The sequence below is a fragment of the Formica exsecta genome, unplaced genomic scaffold (assembly GCF_003651465.1).
Source record: "Formica exsecta isolate Colony F162 unplaced genomic scaffold, ASM365146v1 scaffold90, whole genome shotgun sequence".
Classification (NCBI taxonomy): Eukaryota; Metazoa; Arthropoda; class Insecta; order Hymenoptera; family Formicidae; genus Formica; species Formica exsecta.
Genome location: NW_021853667.1, coordinates 331,466 through 344,083, shown reverse-complemented (window position 1 = coordinate 344,083; position 12,618 = coordinate 331,466). Strand labels below are relative to the sequence as shown.

The window sequence follows — 12,618 nt, the reverse complement described above, 5'->3', positions numbered from 1 at the left end:
TATTATATGCACAATGAATACGAATTGTAAAATCGAGAGATTAAACTAATAAAAAACTGATATAGCAAATTTGTAATGATTAACTTATGCTCGCATTTTAGGACAGTAATTTTATTATTTCTTAAAAAACGTCGACAACAAAATATATTTAATTTTAAGCATTCTTAGATAAATAAATTATTGTAGAGAATTGTAACGAAATTATTTTCATAATTTTATAAGACAATTTTTATTTGAGATAGTAAATGATTGCACATGGAATACGCACTTTGATCAAGACTAAAGACCGATCGTCGCGATACAGTTGTGTGTCGTTTATGAAAGACAATTAATCATTAATTATAATAACTATACATATAGCGAATTATTTTCCAATACTGGTTAAGATCTTAATAAAACTACATAAAAGTAATCGACTTTATCGTCACTTAAATATGTTGTAGGAAAGATTAGTTATGCGTTGAAAGCTGTTAACAGACTGCGAGAAATAGGTGAAACATATTATTGACAAAGTATCCATGAGTGTATACCTATGCCGTAAATGTAAACAAACACTTTTTCTACGTCTGCTATACGCAGATACAGCGTAAACAAACTTTATTTTTCTTTATTTTATAATAGAAAAAGCATTAAATCTATGAAACTTTAATTTGTTATATCTCTTAAACCAATACCGTCCTCCACAAATTTCTTGCGGGAAATTACTCAGAAGAATCTCCCCTACAACATATTTAAGTGGCGATAAAATTAGAGGTGTGTTACCTTTTATGCAGTTTTAGCAAGATCTTTAGTTTATTATATCAATAACGAAGCATTTTTGGCCAACATTTGTTCATATTTTTTATCCAGGAACACGCTCACAAAGTTTTAAAACATACTTATGACTTACCCTATATAGTTACAAATAACACAAGAAAGCCAAAAGATATTTTAATGATGTCTGAACGATGTTAAGATGTCTTTAAATCTTTTTAGACGTCCTTTAGAGACATCAAAGAATCAAAGTCAACAAATAACAGGAATTAAAATTATAAATTATCTTTTTATTGCGATTTTTACGCGCGTGCAGGCAATAATATATACTAACTGGAACATTATTTGATAAAAAACGGCGGAAACTTATTTGTACACCTAATATATAGTTAGATTTACAAATATACATAGATTGAATAATAACAGCAATAAGCTCAGAGTACTAACAATTAAGTGGAAAAACTGGCAGATAAGAGCCAAGATACAGATATTGGTGCGCGAACTTATTATTAAATTTTATTAACAAATGTGCATTAAAAATGTACGTTTTATATTGACATTATATTTTAAACCATTGATGATATACGTGATATTGTCTATATCTAACTATATCGCGATGATAGTTCTCGAAGCGCGTATTTTGCATAACTTGTTTATTTAATATTTAATCAAATAAAAATCCAAGTTAACAAATAACAGGAATTAAAATTATAAATTACCTTTTCATTGCAATTTTTACACAATAATTTTGTGCGGGGAATAATTTTTTCTCTAATGATATTTATTGTTAGGATCAAATATATTTTACATCCGATGTCTTATCATTCAACTTCTCGACAATAATGTAAATAATTCGAATTGACTACAGTAAAATGATCGCAGACTTGATTAATTAACATAACGATAAGCTCCGTGATATACATAAATCATTTAATAAATTATTAAAATATATGCTTAACCATAACTTACTGGTGGCGCCAACTTTTGTCAAACGGCGGAAACTTATTTGTACACCTAATATATTTGCGAATATTGCAATCCATGCATCTTTAATTAATTTGTATATTTATTTACTTATATATATTATATCACAAAATAATAAAATCGCTGTCAAAAAATGCGAGCATATATATTATATGTTAATAATAAAAGTGATATTTGCTTTATGTTAACAAGAAAATTTAGACTCATAATTTTCAAATATCAAACTTGTTTTTTCTCTAAAATTTTCTCTCTAAAATTAGTAGCAGCGGTAAGATTGCCGGAGAAGCTTATCAAACTAACAATAAGACCTGCAAAAACTCAACTAGTATTAATAAAATGCCATGTGTGATTAACATCGAGAGTGCCGTACACAATGTAGTGCAATTAAGTTAATTCTGCTGATTGTAATTAATCTTATTTTTACAAATAAAAATTGTAAAAAAGCAGCGAAGGATAAACAACTTTATACACACTCACATACACACACGAAAAAAAGAACAGCCCGGGAATATGTTGAACGACAACGGAGCGAATGTGATCTATGAAAATCGGGCACGAACTTATGCAATCATCCAATATAAAATTCATAAATTTATCTATTATTTTGATTAATTTGTTTGCTCATTTGCTAAACTCGTTTTTTTATTTCTGCAATGATCATCTTTTTATTTTCGTAAAAATAGTCATACTAATTTTAAAATATTTCATATATTAAAATATTTTTTATCAAATAATACTTATTATATACGTAGGTCGATCAAATATGAACGAGACTTTTTGAATAGGAGCAGGATACTTTGCTCGTTGTTGTGACAATATTGGGCGGTTAGTAGACGTGTTTAGACCAGCTCTAAGCTGCGCGTTTGTGTCTACAATCGTTTGTTTAATAGTAAGCACGATGAGTGAACAGAAAATGCCTGTCTCGGTTGCGCAACGCATAATTAAATTTTTAATGCACGAACATGTCAAATCGGCTAAAATATTATGCAGATTACATGTACAGTTCGGTAAAAATACATTATCGAAGTCTTAAGTATGCAAATGGCATAAGTTTTTTTTGTGAAGGTCATGAAAAGGTTGCAAAGATTTATGCGAGTTGACCAAGGACGAGCATTACGCCTATGAGAACATTCAACAAATTCGCGACTTTATTGAAAACAATCGACGAATAATTGTTCGTAAAATTAGTAAAGGGATTGGCATAATGGCATACTTATGGAAGTGTGCAAACAATTATTAAGAATGAGTTACGATTTCAAAAAATCACTGCACGATGGGTGCCTCGAATTTCGAATGCAGATCGGAAGGCTATAAAGGCCGAAATCTCTCAAAGGCTTTTGGATCACCATGCAATAGAAGGAGACGCATTTTTGATGTGCATTCTCATATATGATGGATTTGTTTGGACCTTTTAAAAAACCCTTAGCGAGAGTAAGATTTTTTAATGACGATGAAGTGGAAGACTTTGTGCGCAATTGACTTCGTACTCGTCCTGCTACTTTTTATGAAGCAGGGATAAAAAGACTGTCAATGCGGTGGCAAAAATGTGTAAATATTAGTGGATGCTACCTAAAAAAATAATTTTGTGTTAGTTTTTACGCGTATTAATTGAAGAAATAATTTTAAAACAAGTCTCGTTTATATTTGATCCACCCTAGTATTTTTAAGTATGTATTCCTATTAATATTTTGTATTTATGTAGATATATAAGAAATATTTATATTACTAATTATTTCACACAACTTTTAATTTATAATTATTTAGATTACTTAAATAAAAAAGTAGATTTATTTTAATTATTTTTTTAAAATATTTAAATATTAATTTTTATATTAAAAAACAATTTTTTGTTAATTATTTAATTAATTTTATTAAATATCTGTTTAAATACGAATTAAAAATTTGACTGCGCGTAATAATTAATAAATATTTTTTTAAATATTAATTATTTCCAATCCCTCTTTAAAAAAAGCATGTTATTGACATTGCCTCTTTCCCACGATGCTGATTGGTTCTCTCGCTGTGCGCAAGATTTTTTCAGATAAGTTGTAAAACCGCTGTTATAATTTTTAATATTCAGAAATTAATTAGAATACTTTGTGTTATATTCTATTTTCAGTAATAGATCGCAGACATAAAGAAAACATTCGTGAAAAATAAAAAGCGTTTAGCTTCTTAATAGCGTTTAGATAATATTTGAACAATATTCACTTTAAGAATCTAATAATAGCATACTAAAGTTTATAACTAAAGTTAAAAAATACATTTTACAAAAGAATTGATAGTGTTTTGTTTTGTTTAATTCATTGATCCAATTTTAATGTTACAAAACAAACGTTTGATCTAATCAACCGTTTAATCAAAATATCCTTTATATATAAAAAACCAGCAGAAATTTTTCAGAGATTATCAACTACATTACGTATTGCGTATTTATTATACGACACGTGCATATAATTCATTTACAAAATAACTTTGCATAACTTGCGTTCCGTATGTATTACTCCGCCTTACGATGTCTCTGTGTTAAAATTTTGATTATTTTCATTGATAAGAACCCGCAGTAGGCCGAAACGCTTGGTTTAGTTAATTTATATTATTTATTTATTTATTTATATTATGTTCATATAATTAAAACTATTTATTTTTTATATGTATATTTTTCTATTATTAATATGTTTATTAATGTGTTTATTAATGTATATATTATATGTTAGATAAAAAAATCAGACATTTATGACATGTGTATCTTTCTGAGATTAAATGCTGTTCTTTTAATTAAGTACTTCCGGCGACTAGTTGCTAATACGCGAGCTGTAAATGAAGAGACAGTGGGCCTAAGTTACAAAATATGGCTAAAAATTTTAAATAACAGCATTAATTTATTTCATATTGCCGGAAAATATTCCGTGTGTACGTGTACCCTTCTAATTGTAAGATATTGATAGATATTAGACTGTCTCTACGATTTTTCGATTTCTTTTCGTTTAAACAAAATTCACGCGCAAGGAATTTTTTTTAAGTTGTATTCTTAAATGAGAAATAGAGAAAAAAAAGATCCACGCGCATTCTAAAGAGTTCAAACTGAAATCCCAAACGTTCTGCGCCCTATTTTCAGCCATCGTTCCCCATTACGTGATGTGTTTTTCTCGCTAACGGATAAATATCACGGTGGTCTCATGGGGATGTGTGCGAGGAACGTCGTGCAACAATGTGTGGTTACGTGAAGAATCGGGACGAGACGAGACGAGATGAGACGGGATGGAACGAAGGATAGTGGTCCACGATGGTTTCTCTGCGATTTTCTTTCGCGACGTACACCGATGCCGGTATTAAGGTAGCGCTGTGTGACATCCCGTAATTCACGGTACACGGAAATAAACACGTGGACGACGCGCGCCATTAAAGAAAAAAACGGTCCAGATAGAAAATTGCTACTTGCTCGGAAGCTCTCCGTTCGTAATGCGCGTGATTGCGGGGCGCGGTTTAATAAATTATTCATATCGGGTAAAAAACGTTGGCAGGTCTATTTTAGCAGCGACTTATTTAAATATATGCTACCAGCTTCGTATCGCTATCTCGTATCGTTTAAAATAACATAACATTGCTCTTTCAGAAAACAGAGAAAGAGCGCTAATAATTAATAGAGATTATGAAAGACAAGACCGGTTGCATCAATGTTATTTTGGCTTTAATTGAGGCTTAAAACTTTTGGCTTTTGACAATAATCAATGTTATTTGGCTTTCGATTTTAAGCTTTAGACTATAAGTTAATCAATTGATTAACAAAAGTTTTAAGTCTCGGTTAAAGCCAAAATAACATTGGTGCAACCGAGGCTAAGTATAAAAGCGGAGATGAAAAATTCCTTTAAAAAAGGCGACAGTAGAAGAAGTAGAATGCAAAGATTGAAAGGAATACCCAAGAATTCACATATTTTTAATATATTATTAACGCGGGTGCATAGTGTGATAGCTTTTAATAAAAGCGATCGCAATAGTACACAAATTAATACTATGAAGAATATAAAAACAGGCGAATAAGAGCTATACGCAGAAATAAACGCGCGGAAAGAGGTGTTATTTATTTGTAAAAATAATTATACATCGGGGTACGCAGGCGGAACATCCGGCGGAGGTGGATCGAGTCGGACAGCGACTGGGAGCCCTCCATCCAGAGTACCAGCACGCAGGCCGAACCGGAACACACAGCATCCCGCACCACAGCGGACCAACGATCGCCGGATAAATCACGGCCACGCAGAGTGCATCGCAGCTCGACAGCCAAAGACCGGAAGTCACCGACCGTTCCAGAAAGTAGGTGGGGACCGCCGAGGAAGACCAAGACCACACCTTCCATCGTGTGGCGGGAACGCACGCCTCACTGAACGGCCCTTCTAAGGGCCTACCATATTGGCCCTTCTAAGAGCCTACACAACCGGCCCTTCTCAGGGCCACCAACACTCTCAAACATCTGAATCCTCGCGTTAAAAGCATACGAATACACCGAGACAGAAAAATAACCGTTTCGAGAATTCACTTCCTATCTCTCACACAAAATAATTAATTAGCAAAAGTAACGCTAAAAATATTATTAGTGTATCTAAAATATTTAGCATATTTATACATTTCTTATTTAAACTATTAGAAGTGTATTAATTTTTAAAATAAAAACATTAAATAAAAAGGCTCTAATGTAAGATAATATGGAGAATATAAAAGCAAGCGAGTAAGAGCCAGACGCAGAAAGAAACGCGCGAAGAGAGGTGTTATTTATTTGTAAAAATAATTTAATGAAGTAAATTCGAACAGTTTGGTTTCGGTTCAGACCATCTTCAGCAACTGATACACAGAGAAAGAAGGAACAAAAATTATATATTTGTCTTTTCGGAGGTTTTGGTGAGTCTCTCTTTTATCTCACAGCTTGCTGAAAGTTTTTTAACTTTCCGGCTTTTAACGTGTAAACAACTTTTATTAACTCGATGCAATCAACATTACGACCGACTCGTTGATGTTTTTTTGGTCTCACAACGGCTGGAACCGATGGGAGATTCGCTATATATGTCCTCCTCCGAGTGTCATAAGGGCAGTTGAGTCTTAAGAGTACATCTCTATCCATTTTCATGTGCGTATTTATTCCGACATCTTACGATTATTTATTTTAATTTAATTTTAGTTAATTAACTGTATTCATGTTGATTGTTATGTAATTTTTGTTTCTTCTTTCTCTCTGTATCAGTTGCTGAAGATGGTTTGAACCGAGACCGAAACGTTCGAATTTACTTCATTAAATTATTTTTACAAATAAATAACACCTCTCTTCGCGCGTTTCTTTCTGCGTCTGGCTCTTACTCGCTTGCTTTTATATTCTCCATATTATCTTACATTAGAGCCTTTTTATTTAATGTTTTTATTTTAAAAATTAATACACTTCTAATAGTTTAAATAAGAAATGTATAAATATGCTAAATATTTTAGATACACTAATAATATTTTTAGCGTTACTTTTGCTAATTAATTATTTTGTGTGAGAGATAGGAAGTGAATTCTCGAAACGGTTATTTTTCTGTCTCGGTGTATTCGTATGCTTTTAACGCGAGGATTCAGATGTTTGAGAGTGTTGGTGGCCCTGAGAAGGGCCGGTTGTGTAGGCTCTTAGAAGGGCCAATATGGTAGGCCCTTAGAAGGGCCGTTCAGTGAGGCGTGCGTTCCCGCCACACGATGGAAGGTGTGGTCTTGGTCTTCCTCGGCGGTCCCCACCTACTTTCTGGAACGGTCGGTGACTTCCGGTCTTTGGCTGTCGAGCTGCGATGCACTCTGCGTGGCCGTGATTTATCCGGCGATCGTTGGTCCGCTGTGGTGCGGGATGCTGTGTGTTCCGGTTCGGCCTGCGTGCTGGTACTCTGGATGGAGGGCTCCCAGTCGCTGTCCGACTCGATCCACCTCCGCCGGATGTTCCGCCTGCGTACCCCGATGTATCCGCGTTGGCGGTTGCGTCTGCGTCTCCCGTGATATGGACCTGACTGGTGAGGCTGGGAGAGGCCGGTAGTGGTACTGTCCAGGATTCTCGTGGTGATATATATCGTCTGACGCGTATATCCCACGTCTCGAGGAGGTGTCCGTGTCGGCCGAATCAATCTCACTGGCGGGCAACTCGATGGGTATGAGTTTCCAAGGCAGTAAGCTCCAACTTACTCTCCGCTCTTGGAAATGCTGCGCCGGTGACTTCGGTCGGTTGTTTCCTCCTGTTCGCTCGTTGCCCGGTGATTTGGGCGGCGGTAGTGACCGTGGAGAATACTGTGTCTTTCTTTCCGTAGGAGCAAAACTCGTGAAAATAAGATTTTGCGGCGGATTTTTCCGCTCTATACAATGTCGGCTCTAGCTTGCGAGAGGTCTCGTCAGCTCTGAGCGGCGACTCATGTCTGGTCCCGCTGCGGGCCTTTATATTCCCGTTTTATCGGATCCCACTCACAGGCACTTCCTCGCGTCTGGCGCCGCGTCGCGTTGCCTTCTTGCGACTGCCGCTAGCTTTGCACGTATTTAGCGCATACTATTAACCTCGCTCTTGCACGTACTAGGCACATGGTTGCTGCCCGTGCGTGGGCGCTCTCGTTATCGCGGCGTGCTCAGTTTTGGCGCGTTTGTGACGGAAATCCGCCACGTATTCTTATCGTGATAACATTCGCATGATTGCGATGAGAGACTAATCCCGAACCTAAATCAAGATCCATGCTCTTAAAATCTGTGTCGTAAAACTCAACAGGCATGTGACATAGTTTTCTTATATATAATTCAGTTAAAGATAATTTTGGAAATTGCAAGCGCCGTCAAAGCTCAAAGCAGCTTCCGGCTGTGCGTTGTACGCGACGAAGCGTCATCTTAATTATTATCTCCTTTGAAGATTATATTATGACGCCTCGTCGAAACGAGTGTTCTACCTACGAGGAAGCGTATAAGAAATCATTGGAGTCTCCGGAAGAATTTTGGGGCGAGATTGGCGGCTGTATCGACTGGAGCAAACCTTGGCAGAAAGTCCTGGACAATTCTAACAAGCCGTTTACGAAATGGTATTTAAAAAATAGAAGTAAATCTGCATAAAAGAGGACCTCCCTTGATCTTGACATGTGTTATCAAGGTCATGACTCTAAACAACATACAAAAGGTTTTAGCCGTCGGTCATTATTAATTAAAAAGTTATTAACAAAAAGGTATGAAAAATATAGCAGTTATTTTGAGTATTAAAAGACATAAACAATTAATATGTATGTGGGAATAGTGTATATGTATGAACGAAGGAAAATCATTAGCAGTGAATCTGAGAAGTAGGCAAAGTTCACCAATTTTATACGTCATCTTATATTAGAGAAATGTCGTCATTTTATCGTCATAGATATGACGTCAACGGTCTGTGACTTAGGACCGTCATTCTAACGTCACTTTTACGTCGTTTTAAAAGTGAATTTGACGTAACCAGTGACTAAAAAATGACGTTATAATAACGACACCTTGCTACCTGGGTTTTTTGTTAAAGCAGAAAATAATTGATTGATTCAATGGTAAAACTTAAGATTAAGGGCGACCTCACCGATTTCAATGATCTTGGTATATGTTGTCAAGGACATAATTCTGAATAACTTTTTCTTTTAATTCAATCGTCGCTCGTTGTTTACTATAAAGTTATGAACAATTAAAGATAGTGACTGACTGATGCTTGGGACATAAAACTGCGCACATTTTCGCATGACGCGCACACACACACACACACGGGGGAGTGCAAGGGGGGCCTTCGGCCCCCCCTCCCGCACACACCCCGCCGGTAGGCAGGATGGACCTCGCTTTACAACTTACAAAGTACATGCTACATTGTAATCAAACTTTTTTGTTAATAACTTTTTAACGGATCATGACCGCAACTTATTTCAAGGTCAAGGTGATTCAGGACGATTACCTCGACAACATATGTCAAGGTCAAGGTTATACGAGGGGGGTCCCCTTTTATGCAGGTTTACCGTTTGCTTTTGTAAATACAGGTTTGTCGGCGGAGAATTGAACGCTTGTTACAACGCGTTGGATCGCCACGTGCACGCCGGGAACGGGGAGAAAGCAGCCCTTATTCACGACAGCCCCCAAACGTCGTCGATACGCAAAGTGACGTACAACGAGCTCTTGGAGAAGACGTCTTTGTTGGCGGGCGCTTTAGCCGAGATAGGTGTGCGTAAAGGAGACAGGGTGATCATCTACATGCCGCTCATCCCTGAGACCGTGATCGCGATTCTGGCCACTGCCAGACTGGGGGCGATTCATTCGGTAGTTTTCGGAGGTAATAACGAGATGACGATAATCGCGGCCGTTATACAACGATTAAATTATTTAATTTTCTGAATAGATATCGTAAAATCTTTTATTCCGTGACGTAAAAAACGCTCTGTTAAAATAGTAAAATATTTAAAAAAAATGTAAAGAGACGAGGGGAAGAAAAATATAGAAAACAGTGTGATTAATAATATTTCCTCATATATACTTTCAATTTTAGAAATAGAAAAATTTTTTCTTCGAATCATTGTATTGTTTCGATAACAATAAAGAAACGTTACTAGCACAGATGTTATAATTACCAAGTTATATACTTGAAAATACACACATTTCAGGATTTGCAGCGAGCGAATTGGCATCTAGGATTAATCACGCCGAGCCAAAGGTTATTATTGCAGCGAGCTGCGGCTTGGAACCGTCCAAAGTGATTAAGTATGTCTCTCGATAAATTTATCGGAATTATATTTTGCAAGTTTATAATCAATTTTTAGCTAGGAAATGTTAAATATATCGACAAATTTACTTTTCTTTCGAACACTTTTTTTTAAGTTTCTTCGTATCTCTTGATGAAAAAGTCACTTTTACATTTTTCCTCTAATACGCGTATTTTTAAATGTAGATATACTACTATGCTAAATGCTGCCATGGATATCATTACTGCACCGAAGCCAAAGTGTGTCATATTTCAAAGAAGAAATGTATGGAAAGCGCCGTTGCTCAAGTTACAATTCGACTGGGATGAACTTATAAAAAAGTCGAAACCTCATCCGTGCGTAATGGTTGAAGCTAACGATCCATTGTATATATTGTACACATCGGGAACTACAGGTAAAAATCATGAGTAAAGTATATTTAACGGATAGAAATACATTAAATGCCGAAAATCTCGGATTGAACATAGTATGTTTTTATTATGCGATTTTGATAAAAAGTATTTGTTATAAGGGCAACCGAAGGGAATTATAAGACCGGTCGGCGGTCATTTGGTGGCGCTCTGTTGGACCATGTCAGCGATTTATGGAATGAATAAAAATAGTGTTTGGTGGACAGCCTCTGATATGGGGTGGGTTGTTGGACATTCATATATTTGCTATGGTCCTCTCGTGTACGGCGCGACAAGCGTAATGTACGAAGGAAAACCCGACAGGACACCGGATGCTAGTCAATATTTCAGGTTTGAAGATTATTGGTCTACGTCAGATATTATATTATTTACTAAAATGGTATTTCGAAAAAAATGTGAGGGTTGGTAAAAGCGAGAGAATTCGAATAAAATAAATTTTCTTTATTATTCGATCAATTTTTAGGGGATGGAAAAGCGATGCATTTTAAAAAATGCCTAGGTATTTTTGAATTCCTCTAATATAAGTTCAAAAGATTTATTATTTATAAGAGCCTTTATTAGTTTTTATTTTAAAAAATTAGATCTGTATAAATTGAATAGAAGGTTAAATTTGTATAAATTCTTTATAAAAATCGCTTTGAGCTGTATTACAGCAGATTTTTTATTTTATCAATTTCATAAAAAAATTTACGCGGCCTCTATTTTCACAATTGCAATTCCCTCAGAGGTTTCTACGCAAATGAAATATTTACATTTATGCGTCTGATTTATTCTTTGTTTAGATTACCTTAATCTATACTATAATATAGTACTTCCCCAATATTATATATCGATAATTTAATTAATTTAAAAAAGTTTGTTTCTCTTTTCCCATAGAATCATTGAGCAACATGGCGTAAACGCATTATTTTGCGTGCCTACAGCTTTACGAGTTTTAAGGCGGGCGGATCCGGAAACATTATTAGGAAAAGAATATTCGTTAAAATCGTAAGTTTTGAACAATCTAACTTGATTATCTTCGATTATGATATCTGATTATTCCGAATTATGATACAACGTGATCACGATTCACATATGATGATTAAAAAAGGGATGGTATAGCCAATTTTTCCGGAATAATTTCATGAAAGAAAAGAAAAAATATATCGCACTGCAAATTATATATTTCCGTCGAAATAAATTCTTTATAAATAGCTGTCTTTTGCTCCTAGCTTAAAAATTATATTTGTGGCTGGAGAGTTTTGCGATTATGAGACAAAAGCCTGGGCCGAGAAGGTATTTAAGGTGCCAATTTTAAATCACTGGTGGCAGTCAGAGACCGGACATCCCATTACGTCACTATGCACGGGATACGGTCATTGTCTTAGTTTGCCTAAATTCAGTACGGGACCTCCAATACCCGGATATGACAGTGAGTCTTTAATTATTTTCTGCGCGACATTATTCAGTTTCTTTATCGTATAATTATATAATTTATAATATAATCGATATTACACATATTATATGTGATATTGATTTATGTATTATTTTCCAAATATTATTTATTCTCCTTTCCCTTCTCCAAAATTACTCTTTTCGTAATAACTTTTCACTTAAATCTGAATTTATAATCCTTTCTTGTATTCAATCAAATTCAAGATCGTCTTAAGTACCATTTTGAAATACTATACAACCATTTGATTGCCTACCTAAAATCGTATTTAAAACAATCTTGAATATAAGAATGG

At 35.1% G+C, this 12,618-nt stretch overlaps 1 protein-coding gene across 3 annotated transcripts in view; it reads left to right on the top strand.

Annotated features, from left to right (window-relative positions):
* LOC115245083 (acyl-CoA synthetase short-chain family member 3, mitochondrial) overlaps nt 1-12,618 on the top strand; it is an 18,667-nt gene that overhangs the window by 2,388 nt on the left and 3,661 nt on the right. Inside the window, exons 1-8 of one of the 3 annotated variants that reach the window (XM_029823186.1) lie at nt 6,848-6,859; nt 8,636-8,801; nt 9,765-10,054; nt 10,383-10,479; nt 10,667-10,875; nt 10,993-11,221; nt 11,768-11,878; nt 12,103-12,302. In XM_029823186.1, coding sequence (XP_029679046.1) covers nt 8,644-8,801; nt 9,765-10,054; nt 10,383-10,479; nt 10,667-10,875; nt 10,993-11,221; nt 11,768-11,878; nt 12,103-12,302 — 1,294 coding nt within the window. In that variant the 5' untranslated portion in view covers nt 6,848-6,859; nt 8,636-8,643. Of the gene's footprint in view, nt 1-6,847; nt 6,860-8,635; nt 8,802-9,764; nt 10,055-10,382; nt 10,480-10,666; nt 10,876-10,992; nt 11,222-11,767; nt 11,879-12,102; nt 12,303-12,618 lie in introns of those variants that run through there. The other 2 variants (XM_029823185.1, XM_029823187.1) reach the window with 2 other exon arrangements.